The sequence below is a fragment of the Gallus gallus genome, chromosome 4, assembly GCF_016699485.2.
Source record: "Gallus gallus isolate bGalGal1 chromosome 4, bGalGal1.mat.broiler.GRCg7b, whole genome shotgun sequence".
Lineage (NCBI taxonomy): Eukaryota > Metazoa > Chordata > Aves > Galliformes > Phasianidae > Gallus > Gallus gallus.
In genome coordinates, this window is record NC_052535.1 from 31,592,028 (window position 1) to 31,605,108 (window position 13,081).

The 13,081-nt window shown below is 38.5% G+C and overlaps 1 protein-coding gene across 3 annotated transcripts in view; it reads left to right on the plus strand.

Annotated features, from left to right (window-relative positions):
- The window catches only part of ARHGAP10 (Rho GTPase activating protein 10), a 128,481-nt gene that overhangs the window by 29,170 nt on the left and 86,230 nt on the right, over positions 1 to 13,081 (plus strand). For all 3 annotated transcript variants that reach the window (XM_420436.7, XM_046940592.1, XM_046940593.1), the window contains exons 2-3: positions 6,390 to 6,485; positions 6,574 to 6,635. In XM_420436.7, the coding sequence (XP_420436.1) occupies positions 6,390 to 6,485; positions 6,574 to 6,635 (158 nt within the window). The remainder of the gene's footprint in view (positions 1 to 6,389; positions 6,486 to 6,573; positions 6,636 to 13,081) is intronic.

Genomic DNA, 13,081 nt, shown 5'->3' on the forward strand with positions numbered 1-13,081 from the left:
TGGTGCAGATGCTCTGGGAGAGCACTTGTCTCCCCTGAGCCCCTGAATGTGCTCATTTACCAAATGCCTGTGACGCAAAATGCCCTTGGCAGGGTGGAGTGCAGCTGCCTTTCTAATTTCAAAGATCCAGATTAAAAAGGCAAACAACCAGAACCCAGGAAGGTGTGGTGCAGCTGAGTGACACTAAGATAGGACTTGGCAGCTTCCCTGCAGCCACACAAGATGCTACTTTGTGATATTGCTCATATGGTAATTAGCAAGTTAATTGGTGGTTCCTTGATGTTGAGGAATGTGAAGCTTGTACCCTTGTACTTGCGAGAACAGAAAGAAGAGAAATGAGTTAAATGTTTTCATGGTTGAACATTGGAGAATGAGAGAAGGTAGATAAGACAATGAGTGTTTTATTTTAGTATGCTGTATGCTTTCTTTAGGAGAAAATAATGGATCGAGATTCTGGATTTTTTTGGTATGCATTTTGCTTATCTATGAACATAGATATCTACTCAAATCTAAAGTCTTTAACTATTCTGTTTTAATTAATATGAAGAATGGTGGTATTTGTACCAGAATATGGGATTATGCATTTCAAAGAAGGAAAAACTTAAAGTAGTAACCTAACAAACTGAGATCTTACAAAGACTGTGTAGTTCTCTCCCTTAAGAAGTGGGAAGGAGGTTAGAATGAGTCTGTCACAGCGCTCAGCTGTGTCTTGCTCAGGTATGACAAGTTGTGTTCAGTCAGGGAAGCCATCCACCTTATCAGCTCCTGTTTCTTTGTAGCATATTTAGGCCACTGTTAGTGATCCCAGGGTGGACTAAAATGCTCATCAGCAATGACAAGTCCTGTGGAAGAAGGACTGAAGACTAATTGGTTACTAACAGAGCCCATGTTCTGGTGAATATTAATGTCTCCATTATTCATTTTTTTCTATTTCTCCTATTTAGTAAACAATAAACACACCATAACTTTGATATAATTACTTTTTGTATTCTGTGGAGACCAATGGGGAAGTATTTGGTTTTTGTCCTGAAGACTTGCTGCTCACAATAGACAGTATTGTTTTTTTTAATCCTCCATAGCTGTTCTTGTGTACTGCTGGTGGAGTGAGATGGTGAAGTCAGAGGAGGCTGCAGCAAGGCAGCTGGGGCTGAAACGTGGGGGCATCACTGTGATCCCAACAGGAGTGCCATGGGCTGCCCATCGAAATGGGAAGATGTCAGCGGAAGGAAACTTTTTACTGGGTGGTGCTGGTGGGCTTATCTCTAACCTGAGCATGTAAGCACAGAGAGTGTGAAGCATCGGCTCCTGAGTGCTTGGGGTCTGTGGCTGGAAAAGGTGGCTTTGTTGGGCCAACAGCAGAAAAACGCTATTACCAATTGAATTAGAGTGAAATGTTGTTCTGGTTTTCCTCATTTGTTTTAAGGGCGTGGGGTGTTCCAAACAAACCAATGCGGTATTGTGCTGGGAAAAAAAAGCTACTTGACAAGTCAGTGATTAATGACACTTCATTTTTAATGCTCACACCTGAATTTGCTAAGCTTTCACGAACTCATAGGTAACGTGACATTATTAAGCCTAAATTCCAGAAATCTTTTACTTCTTGAGTTCCGTTCTGTCTTTTGAAGAAGAATGAATAGCTTTATATTTTAGCTTTATTGTATTTTTGTTTCTGTTTTGGTGATTCTTTCAATGTACTTAGCAGATGAAACTTGTTGCTTTTCATTTTAAGTTTCAGGGAGCTGGAATGTGTTACTACTTTTAATCTGCCACACAGCTTGCATCTACTAAGTTGATAAGTAAATCTTGTTTACCCATCTTGCTAAGGTGATAGTTAAAGCCTGTTCATGATCTCAGTGTTACGGATTGTATTAGATTCGTCGTTCACCTTACTATAGGGAACACAGAAGAGAAGCAAAGTTCCTTTGGTGAAGGTAGTAGGGAAATTTGTGAAGATGGTAGCAGCAGGGTGACTGGTGAGGTGCTAATGTTGGTCCTTCATACTGAAGATGAGCTTGGTAGTTAAATCTAGGTGTCTGCTAACCTATGTTATTGAAGGAGATCAGAGCAATTGGAACCCATGTTAAACAAAGCTGCTGTCAATCTGTCATTCCTGGAGGATGGCTGTTAGAATAAAGAAGATTATAGTTAGCGATGAGGAACGGAGAAGTAATGCCAGCTCTTCTTAGATAAGTTTCTTGATGCTGTAGAAGTGAAGCTTGAGGTAGAAATCTGCATTTTTCTTTAGAAAACATTAATAAAAAGGACTGTTCCAAGTAACTAATTCTCCTGCCATGCAAAAGGGATCTAGCATAGCTCTAGTACTGTCTTGCTTTGTTCAAGAACTCTAGGTTAGATGAGTAGCACTGAAGTCAGTTTTGACCTTGGGGCAAGCAGAGGACTGGTGTTGCAAGAGGGCTGGCCGTGCCTCCTCATGTCATCATGGTGGCTTGACTCAGATGAGAAAAAAAATATTTTTCACCAAACCTAAATGGAAAGTATTCATGTGGGGGCACCAGCAGCGCATATGGTGTAGGATGCTGGGCTGAGCGCAGGTGCCTGGTGCAGAAGTGCTCCAAAGCAGGGCAAGGGAGAGAGGAGCTCCTTGTTCCTTATCGTGTGTTTCTAAGTAGCTGCATTTAAGTACGAAAAGAAGAGTGTACTGGCGGGACAGTAACGGAGAGAAAATTAATTCATGTTCTCTTAAGAATGTGAGTCTTTTGAAGTGAATCTGCCTTATGGATTTGCTAGGAGTTACTGTTTATTCAGTGTTTGGTTGATATTTAAACACTGTTTAATCTTGGATGCCCTGTTCCTTTAGACCATCAGCAGCAGCTTTCAACGATCAACTTTTGCCAGCTCAATAGCTTTCAACCTGGTGTTACTGTGTTGAACGAGGAAACTAAAATGAAGGAAATTGATTTCTGGCCTCCTAAATTCTCGCTGTGTTTTTTTCCTTGATAGACTTGAGTATTATTCTGATAAACACCAGTGACAGTGCTATTTGATAAATATTTTGTACTCACATACTGTGTTACTCTGTTACGTAGCTGGCACCCATATGGTTCTGTTTCTGCTTTATATAACATGCTGCTCTTGAAACCTCTCCTGCTGATGGGGGACAATTCCGAGGTGCATCTGTGAGTGTTAGCTGAGTAGTTTTGCTGCAGTAAAGGTCTTCTAACAGAATGTAAGAGAGCCAGAGTATGCCTATGAAACTTCTACATTAAGCAACAATGCTCAGCATTTAAATCTTAAAGCAGTAGTAATGGAGTATAGTGCTTACAATGGCAACAATAGGCAGATTTTTGTTTCACCTTCATAAATGCTTGTGTATGTTTATGTATGTATTGCAGACTATGTGGAATTTATAAGGGCAAAGCTGTGGAGCAGTTTCTTGCTTTTTGCCCTGCAACTGAAGTTTTCGCTGCAGATTGTGTCAGGCTTCTACCTCTCTGGCTATGGTTTGTCAAAGGTCAAGAAAATCCAGCACAACGCTATGTTATCTTTCTGAGTCTCGCTGTTGTCCTCATCTTCCTGTGCTGTAGAATAACAAACTCTGTATTCTCATTCTGCCTTTTCTCAACAGTTTTCCTCCATCTCTACTTGATGCTCAGCTTTGTTGCTTTTACCTTAACAAGAGGCAGAGCAGAGACTTTTCAGTTTATGCGAATAGAGAGGCAGCAGTGGTTCTGCCCAGTGGAGTGTTTGCTTTATGTTAGACCAGTGCTATTTTGGCCCAGGGAATGAAAACAGAATGTGAACTTGAAAGTAAATTTAGAGAAAAAAAAAAAAAAAAAGATAAATGATATTTTAAACACTGGGTGATGAATCTTGCAGTTAGTATGTGCAGACTAAGCAGGATTAAATCTCTCTTTATTCTGGCAGCAGTTGGGACTCTGATCGTTGCAGCAGTCTGTTGCACCAAAATGGCAGAGTTGTCCTTCCCTGGTCTGGAGGTTCACTTCTTTCCAGTTGCATCTTGCAATGTTTGAATGGTATTTGTTTTGCTTGAGTGACTTCTTATGCGTTAAGTTCTTATCCTATGTCTGTGTCTTTTCTTCCTGCTCTTGTTTCAGTAAATAAATATCTGTGACGTTTCTGGCCACATAAGATCATTCTTCCATGTCCTAAAACTTCCAACCTCCTCCCATCCTCACATACTTCCTAAAATTTTGTGGAACGTTCTTAAACATTTCACAGAGATGTGTGGAAATACATTACAAAACTTTAATGCATTTTCATGACTTCAGTACAGGAACTCTGCAAATCTAGCTCTAGAATGTTTAAAGGTTACTGCTTCCAACCCTTGTGTAAGAATTTCCAATCCCTTAACAAATGTGGTAAGGAGAAGTGTGTGAATGTCACTTTCTGAGCCTGTGAGAAGTGCAAATTGTTGGGTTTCCCACTGAAAGCATTGGAGTGCAGGCACGGGTTCTGCCTGCAGTCACTGTCACCAGAGCGGTGGGATAAGCTGCCCTGTAGGGGATGGTCTCACACTGCTCTGATAGGATTTGGCAGTGGGAAGAGTTTGGGAAGAGTCGTGCGTGGGGTTGTTGTGTGCCTGCATGCAGTGCTGTGTGCCGCCTTATGCTGTGTGCCACGGTCAGAGTTATCCCAGTACAGCACCTCTAAAAGTAGGGAAAACAGAATAAACAGTTCTTTCCTCCGGTGAGGAGTTAGCTCTCATGTGACAGGGCTTTGGCAGGAGATTATCGGATTCAAAAAAATTAAATAGGTTTGGGAGAGTGTGGGTTGATAGACCCATTCTCCCACAAATAAACTCTTTTCAGCCTCATATTGTGACTTGGCTCACAAACCAGCATAGCATGAGATATTTGAGAAACTTGTTTTTTTTTTTGAACTTTTAATCCTTTCAGAGCTGGCAGAACGTTTTTCTTTAGTTGTCTGCTTTAGAAGCCTTTTAACCCCCAAGATGTCCTGCTGCTCGTGGGCTGAAGAGTACATGTATGGGCTTCAGAAGCAGTTGCGAAAGGAAGGCAAATACCTGGCAGTGTGACATGGAAGGGAGTAGCACTTGTAAACAATAAGTGAGAAGAGATCTTAGGAGAAATTGATGAAAAGAAAGCAATGTGGAATGACAAGGATCAGAAAGCATTTTTTTGTTGTCTTGCTGTTTGTAGAGTGTTTGTGGCTTAACCTTTGATGTGGTTGAATTGAACTTTCAGTGCAGCTTTGTATGCCAAACATATGCTTGACCGTGAGAGGCGATACAACACACAATGTATTGCATGTAGGACCTGACATAGTTCTGGTGGTTTTTGTGTTATATTTATATATATATATAAATATGATCTTATATATGTTTATATATTTTTAAAGAATGTTGTGTTCTTTTTGTTCCTGTTCAGTATTAAAAAATGAAACCCTTAGCCAATGTGCTAAAGGTTTGTTCTCAGCCCTTTTAGAACTGCACGTGATATGAAAAACATTACAGATTAACTAAACATTTCACACTGTCCTTAGCTTTGGCTGACACCAAAAATATGAGTAAAACCTGTACTACTGAGTAAGAACCTACCAAGATGCACATCCTATTTTTTTCTTTCCTCTGTTGAGCAATTCCTTCCCTCCAGAACCCGTGACATTACCAAATCTGCACATGTCAGCACAACAGAAAAGTGTGTGTATACTGCTTATTTATGGTGTTAGAAATCCTAGTATGGGCTTTGCTTCTGAATATAGAATCTAATTACTTCCTGAGGGATGTAGAGTGTAGACCTCTGACCCCAAATTGTCAAATGCTAATAGATAAAAACTATGTGAGGAAAAATGGGTTAGTAATATTAAAATAATAATAATAATAATAATAAATAATAATAAAAAGTAATAACACAAAACTAACAATGTGAATTTAACTTTTAGCCTGGTTTTAAATCCTTAGAATTTTTAGTTCCAATGCAACAATTCCTTTCAGATTGGCTTAGGTCTCCTAGTCAAATACTTATACATTTCTACATAACATGTATAGGAAATGCTAAAATGTGTGTTTGCACTAGCAAATATGCTAGTGAGTTTAAGTTAGCAGAGAATCTTTCTGCTGTCACAACTTATTCAGAGCATTGTGGCTTTAACTTCTGTAGTTACAAATCTGTTTGTATGGCTGTGACCGTATGGTGAAGTGTAAGAATATGTCTGATACTGTACAGATGATTATCCTTGCTTTGTACTGCATCACCTCACATAAAGAAATCTGTGTGACAGATTCCCAGATGAGAGCAGAAGAGGCTTAGACAACATTTGTTATCTTGTAATGTCCTTAGGCAGACCTGTGTTAAGGGTTTATTGTAAAAGTTGATCAGGGGTAGGAGGATTTTACAGCCTTCTTACAATAATTCTCTAACCTTCAATCCTTGCTTTTTTCTTTGCAGACCTTTCAGCAGCCCAGAGAAAATTTGCCCATTCTCTGAGAGACTTCAAATTCGAATTTATTGGTGATGCAGAGACAGATGATGAAAGATACATAGGTAGGTAAGAACTGATTATAAATGGCTATGGTTTTTGCCATGCCATCCTGCAACATGATGAAACTTGTTTTCTGGTTTTGTATTGTAGATGCTTCTCTTCATGAGTTTTCAAACTTCTTAAAAAATTTGGAAGAGCAAAGAGAAATTTTGGTGAGTTGCAATAAAAAATTCAAAAAGCTGTACATATGCCAAAGAATAAGATGAAAGTTAAAGTTGCTTGCTGCTTTTTTAATTGCCAGGGTGTTGATATTGATTACTTAACAGCAAAAGCTCTCATTGTGCGTCTTTGATTCTAGAGTCTAGAGTTAGAGACAACACCTACTTCTCATTAAAGAGGAAACCTATTGTGATAAAGATGGAAAGCTACAAGTTGGCTCGGTAGTGTCCCAATAGCTTATGGCTAGAGTGAGGAGTAAAAACCACCTTAGCATTTTTTTACCTGTTAGAGTGAAAAGCAAGATGACAGACATAATTCTGCAGGACACCTGAGGTTGGGAAGTTGGCCTTCCAGGTTCTTTATGGCATCAACTTCAGGATTTACGTGGATTTGGGATGCAGTCTGTTGGCTGGATGCAGTAACAGACTTACAAATATTTTCTTTGTAGGTGAGCAATCTGGTGTATGGTTGCATAGACAAACATTTAGTTAATCAATTGTATAGATGGGGAGTGTTCTTCGTTCGAGTATCTGTGGTTGCTTAGGGTTTTGGTATAATCTGGATCAGGTTGGCTGCTCATGGACCATGAGCTGAGAGCTCCGCAATGTGCATTTGCAGTTTTGATTTCCTAATGGAAACTTTGCCTACAGTGTAGAAGTATGTACATAAGCAAGAATAATGATGATTAATTTTTGTACAGTTTTCTCTCTGACAGTCCTAAATCCAACAATGGTTGTAATTCCTTGACTGTGCTGTTATGTTCTGGTATCTTGTTCTGATATGGAACCATAGTTAGGTTAGATTAAAGGCCTGAGTGGCTCCTTGCAAATTGTTGAAGTGTTACTTCACCAAATTAGAGGGTTTGCTCCACTATGTAGTAACACTTCTTTTCTTTTTTTTTTGTAATTCTCAAGTGGCATTTACTCTGTTTATTCCTGCCAGCCGTTGCTGTGTTTTATTTTAGTGAAGTTAAATACATCTATGTAGTGAAATTCTTTGTTAGATTTTTCACAATGAAAAGTACTTCATAACTTCTCATTCTGTTTTCCACTCCACTTGGGAGGGTTTCAGAGTTATGTAGCATGTTCCATTGACTGTTCAATAGATCTTCAACAATGACAGATTACCTACGTGGTAGGCTGTGCAGAAACCAATGTTCTTTGTGTTGTAAAAAACTTCTGTTTTTCAGACTGAATGCTATAAAAGAGTGCTGCTTATTTTTTTGGTATGTTGGTCATGATTACACAGAAGGCATTATTACCCACAGCTAATTCATATCAGTTTCTCGATGAGAAAAGTATGAAATGCAGTATTGTATTAGAACAGTTACAGTTTGGTGAAAAACTGGGGAGTATATGGTGGGGCAAATACTTGATTTCAGATGGAAACAGTATACTTTCTGAGTTATCAGATGACCATTTCACTGCATCTGTAGTCCTCCAAATGTTACGTATCATTTTTAGAGTGAGCTAATATAACAGTGGGCATAAATCTCTGAGAAAATAGTTGTGTGGTGCTTGGTAGTGATAGCTTTCAGCAGCTGCTGCTCTGACTTCTCAGAGTATGCTTTAACAGTGGCATGAGCTGTCGTCCTATTGAGAATGTGAGGTTATTGCATTCAGATGTTTGGAATCAGGTCAGAGATCCACAGAGTTTCCACTAAGATACAAATATTACAGCAGGATTATTTTCAAAAGCATCCACTCTTCTTCAGGTTAACAGCTTATTGAGCATTTTACCCCTTATCATTTTGAAGGTGAAGATTTGATTGCTCACTTCAATTTCAGTGCTGAATGTTGCACACAGGAAATTTCAGTCACCTAAAATAAGCTTAATGAAATCCATTAATAATTATAGAACTTAAGGCAGTTCATAAATTGCTGTGCAGTTATTTTTTGTGCATTTGAGAAGAGGGTTAAATTGTTCTTAGCCATATAGAGTATTTAACAAATTCATACTTAAAATACATTCTGAACTGTAGTGAGATGCTCATCGCCTATACTTCTCATGGTTTTCTGCAAGTATTGTATGTGGTGGATCAAGAACGTAATTTTTTATCTTGTTTACCACAAATTCACTTGTTTGATAATTATTTGGTGAATATCCACATTGTGGATATTTAATAATTTAATTCAGATGCCTGTCTTGTGTTTTGTGGTTTTATTTCTCTGCTTTCCCCTTCAAAGGCTGCCAAAGCTATATCCCAACTGTAAAAGGCTTTAGTGGATGATGGAAGGGGAAGTCATTGTTAATCCAAACATTCCACTGAACTATTATGGAGTGGCCGAGATAAAAACAACTTATGCTTTTCCATAGCACTGTAGCTTGGTAACTTTCTCCAAGGCAGATAAGAAACAGGGTCATTTTGTTCCTGAGGATATCCTGGAAGTGTTTGTTATGTGTTAGGAATGAGTCCTAGGACTTATATTCTGCCCTTTTGACAGTATGGAAGTGTCATGGAAGTTCAAGGATGAAAGGGAACTTCACAAGGTTATTAGGAAAAGGCTGGGGACAAACAAGCACCATTATGGTGATGCTAGGATGCGCAGTCCCTCCACCCAGTTGTTCCTGCTCACCAAGGAGAGCACCAAACCTTCCTCCCACCCCAGTTTTCCCAACTGCAGAATTCAGTTTGGTTCTTGTAATGTGGCAAGAGTAACAAGTTTTGTTTACTGCACTCATTCAAGCTGTTGAGCTGCACAGGTCTGCCTGGTAGGTCTACCACTGACATCATCTATCACATAACTTGCTTGGGACTATTAGCCCCTTTCCTTTTTCTTGACCTTCCTTTTTAACACCTTAATACTTTCCTTACTCTATCCTGTTCTTCCAAATGAACAACCTGTCCCAACCAGTTTTCCGTATTGTTCCTACTGTTACTAACTGATGCCCACATGTGATACTGCTCTTAACATTCCTTCAGTCATCTCAGCAGTGTATGGTACTTCTGGTGCTGTCTTCTGCTGACATTCTGATGTGCTGGGTTTGCATGCTTCTATTCCCTCAGAGAGCTATGGTGCTCCCATTGAGTTGCCTCCGGAGCTCAGCTGTTTCTCCCCTAAGTCCCCTTAAACACACTGGTTAAATCCAGGCCGCCCTTAAAGCACATCTGTAACTTCACTCAGCTTCTCTCACTGTTATGTGCAGTGTCCAGCAATATTTCAGGTCTGCCCAGTAATTTCTCCTGTCCTGTCTGCTTACCTTACTTCTATTCGAGACCTGAGTTGGTTGGATGGGTTTTGCCTGCAGCTGTACCAGGGATGTGATTCATATCAGGGTCGTGTGTACCTGGACCATCCCTTATGAGTGCTTTGCAAACCATTCTTTAGAAAAAAATTCAGGGCCATGGATCTCTCTGATTATACTCCAACATTTAATTATTCTTTTTTTTTTTTTCCTGATATCCATCAAAGTCTCCCTTTACTTCAAATTAAACAGAATTTATTTACTTATATCATCTTTTCTGTAGTGGTCATGGAGTAAAACTCATCCCTTTTCCGTCACAGAAGAATTTTCACTGTCATGCTTTTGAAGGCTAGAAGACTGCTACCCTTTCAAAGTGGTGTTTTACTTCTGTATTTTTCCTGATTCAGTTTAGTTGTACAGTATGTAGAACATCTCTCTTTTATGTTAAAGTTGTTCTTAATCCCACTCAATTCTCAATTCAGATAACTCTTTTGAAAATTAAAGTCTGTAGTTCTTAGGGGCTATTGCTTTATTTTTCCTTTCTTTTAACATTTTTTTTCCAGTTAAATAGTGGATAGATAGCTTCTCTGCATTCTGAAATACCTATTAAAAAGACTCATTTCTGTATATTTTTCTTTGCCCCCTGCCAAATAAAGAATGTTTTTGCCTCAGTCCTTCTAACTTTATCCTAAGTACTTTGAGTATTTCCTTTTTACTTCATCATGTTTCATTTTCTGTAAGATTTCTGCTGCAGTTAAATTCACCTTGCTATGTTTCTTGTCAATTTCTCCAAGGCAATATGAACTCATTGCTTACTTTGTTATGATCTCTTCTATTTCTGCTACAGTTTTAGCACGCTTTTAGTCCTTTTGATATCTCCCTGGGAAAGATGGTGAGTTCTAAGCTTTTGAGCATAATGTCTTTCTTTTAGTCTGTTGTTCTTATTCCATAGGACTCTTCTATGTTTCTTAAAAGTGCTTGCAGTCCATCCTCTTGAGAACCCTTTTATATTTTTAATCAGTTTCACCAGTTTGTCACAATCAAGCTCAGAATTCTTCTCAAATTCATCGTTCTCAGTGTGTGTCAGAAACACGAGAAACCGATCCTGTGTGGAATTTTAAAGAGAATAACAGTGAAGTCTCTTCTGTCTTTTTGTCTTTTTCATCCCTCATTGGCTTAAAAATAAAAAAATAAATAAATAAAAAAGTGAAAGCAGAGGGCTTTCCATGTTGAAAGAAGTTCTTAAGGTTCAAACATATACACTCAGAAAGTTAAAGGTAAAATTTAAATCATCTGTGTGTACTTACATGCGTTTATACTTAACTCTTATGATTGAAGCACTTAAATACATGAGTTTATTTCACAGGTTAAGTGCTCACTTAACATTTAAAGTTCATGGATAGCTTACTAATATTTTTAAAGTGACTACGTATTTAGTTTACACTCTTACTACTCTGCTGTGAAGATACTGTTTTTTCTGAGCTTTTCCTTGTTCCTCAGTGTGCAGATATTTAATGGTTCATAAGTCTTAACCAATTTCCTCAGTTATCTGAAGAAATCTATATGTAGGAACAGTCATTTTACCTACTGATCTAGGTAAAAATTATCCAGTAGTTTTGGATGGTCCAATGTAAGATATCTAAGATTTGTGCAATAAGAGTTGATGGCATTATATGTTATTCTGATTTTGTTAAATGCAGTGGCAGTACAGACTGCTAAATATAACTGCCAAGACAATGAAAAATACACTTATCAGTGATCGCTTCTGAAACATTAGGTTGCTTACAGCATGCTGAACATCCCAGGTACAGAGATAAAAGCCGAGATAAAATATTGGTTTCTCAGGACCTAGACCCTATTTCTTCACCTTCCTGTAAACTGTTCAGTTTGATAAGAATCTATTTCCAGTTTTAGGAACACGCAAAACAATTGCTGCTGTACCTCATTACCCAGCCTTCATTTATCCTCTGCGTGGCATGAAGCCAGATGGAAATCACAGAATTATTGGAATAGGCAAACATATGCTGATGAAAATGATTCAGGCAAAATCTTTTATGTTTTGGTGATTCCTGACATTGGCTGTTTGAATAATCAGTTTTTGAATGTTAAGCACAATCTTCTGAAATAGTTTCCTGAGTTACATGTGAACTCCTTCACTTCATCTAGAAACCAGTGTTGTTTGTATGAGGGGATAAAAAAGGGCAAAACCAATTTGGGATGTATTTCGCCAACCTCTGAGTGAATATGACTGAAAAGCTGCATTATCCCCAGCTTCCTCTTTTAGATAATTGTAGTCTCATATGCATCAACATAGAACTCAGTTGAGAATTTTCATTCTGTTATTTCATCAACAGGAAATGTTTGGAATTTGCATTGTAGAACTTCCAACAGTTTGCATTTTGCTGGTTGTTAATAACACCACTGTTTCTTGTGGAGGACTCCCCTCATAATAATTGGGCAGTTCATTCTTGACTAAACACTGATGCTGTTGTTCACTGTTAGATTCCTTGCCTTTCAGTGGTGTCTTTTTGTTCAGTTATGAGTTTAGCCATGAACAAAGCAAATGAGTAATACGCTATTTCCTTTCCAGAGTAGCCTTTCTTCTTTGTCAAGGTCTTTATGCATCTGAAGTATGGACTGGGAGTGGTTCTCTGTTCTTATGTGAGTGCAGCTCTTGCATATTCACTTTAGGAGAAGCTCTTTCTGTGGAAGGGCTATCCATAGCTTGCTTCTGCTTCAGATGGAGAAAAGATGATTTTTTTTTGCTACATGTGAAGCTGTCTGTCTGTTTCCCTTCCGATTTGTTACATTTATTGTTTCATAGTAATGCTCTCTGTAGTGGAACGTCCTTAAGAAGAATAAACTTATTCAAAAGTCAGGACCATATAGTGTTTTTTTTTTTTTTTCTAAGCAGTTTTTGCTAAAACTCACTGCCTTCCTTCCTTCCTTCCTTCCTTCCTTCCTTCCTTCCTTCCTTCCTTCCTTCCTTCCTTCCTTCCTTCCTTCCTTCCTTCCTTCCTTCCTTTCCTTCCTTTCCTTCCTTCCTTATTTCTAAGGGATTTTTTTTTTTTAATTTTGTATTGTCTGTTTATTATACCAATTTAACTTTTCCAGGCCATCTGTCTCATGGCAAGTACTTCAGTGCAAACATTCTTTCAGAGTAGAGCACAGCGTATAGGTAAGAGGAGGCATTTTTAACAGTTTTTCATTTAGATCATTCATAATCTTCCACTCACGGAAAATAAGCTTTGAC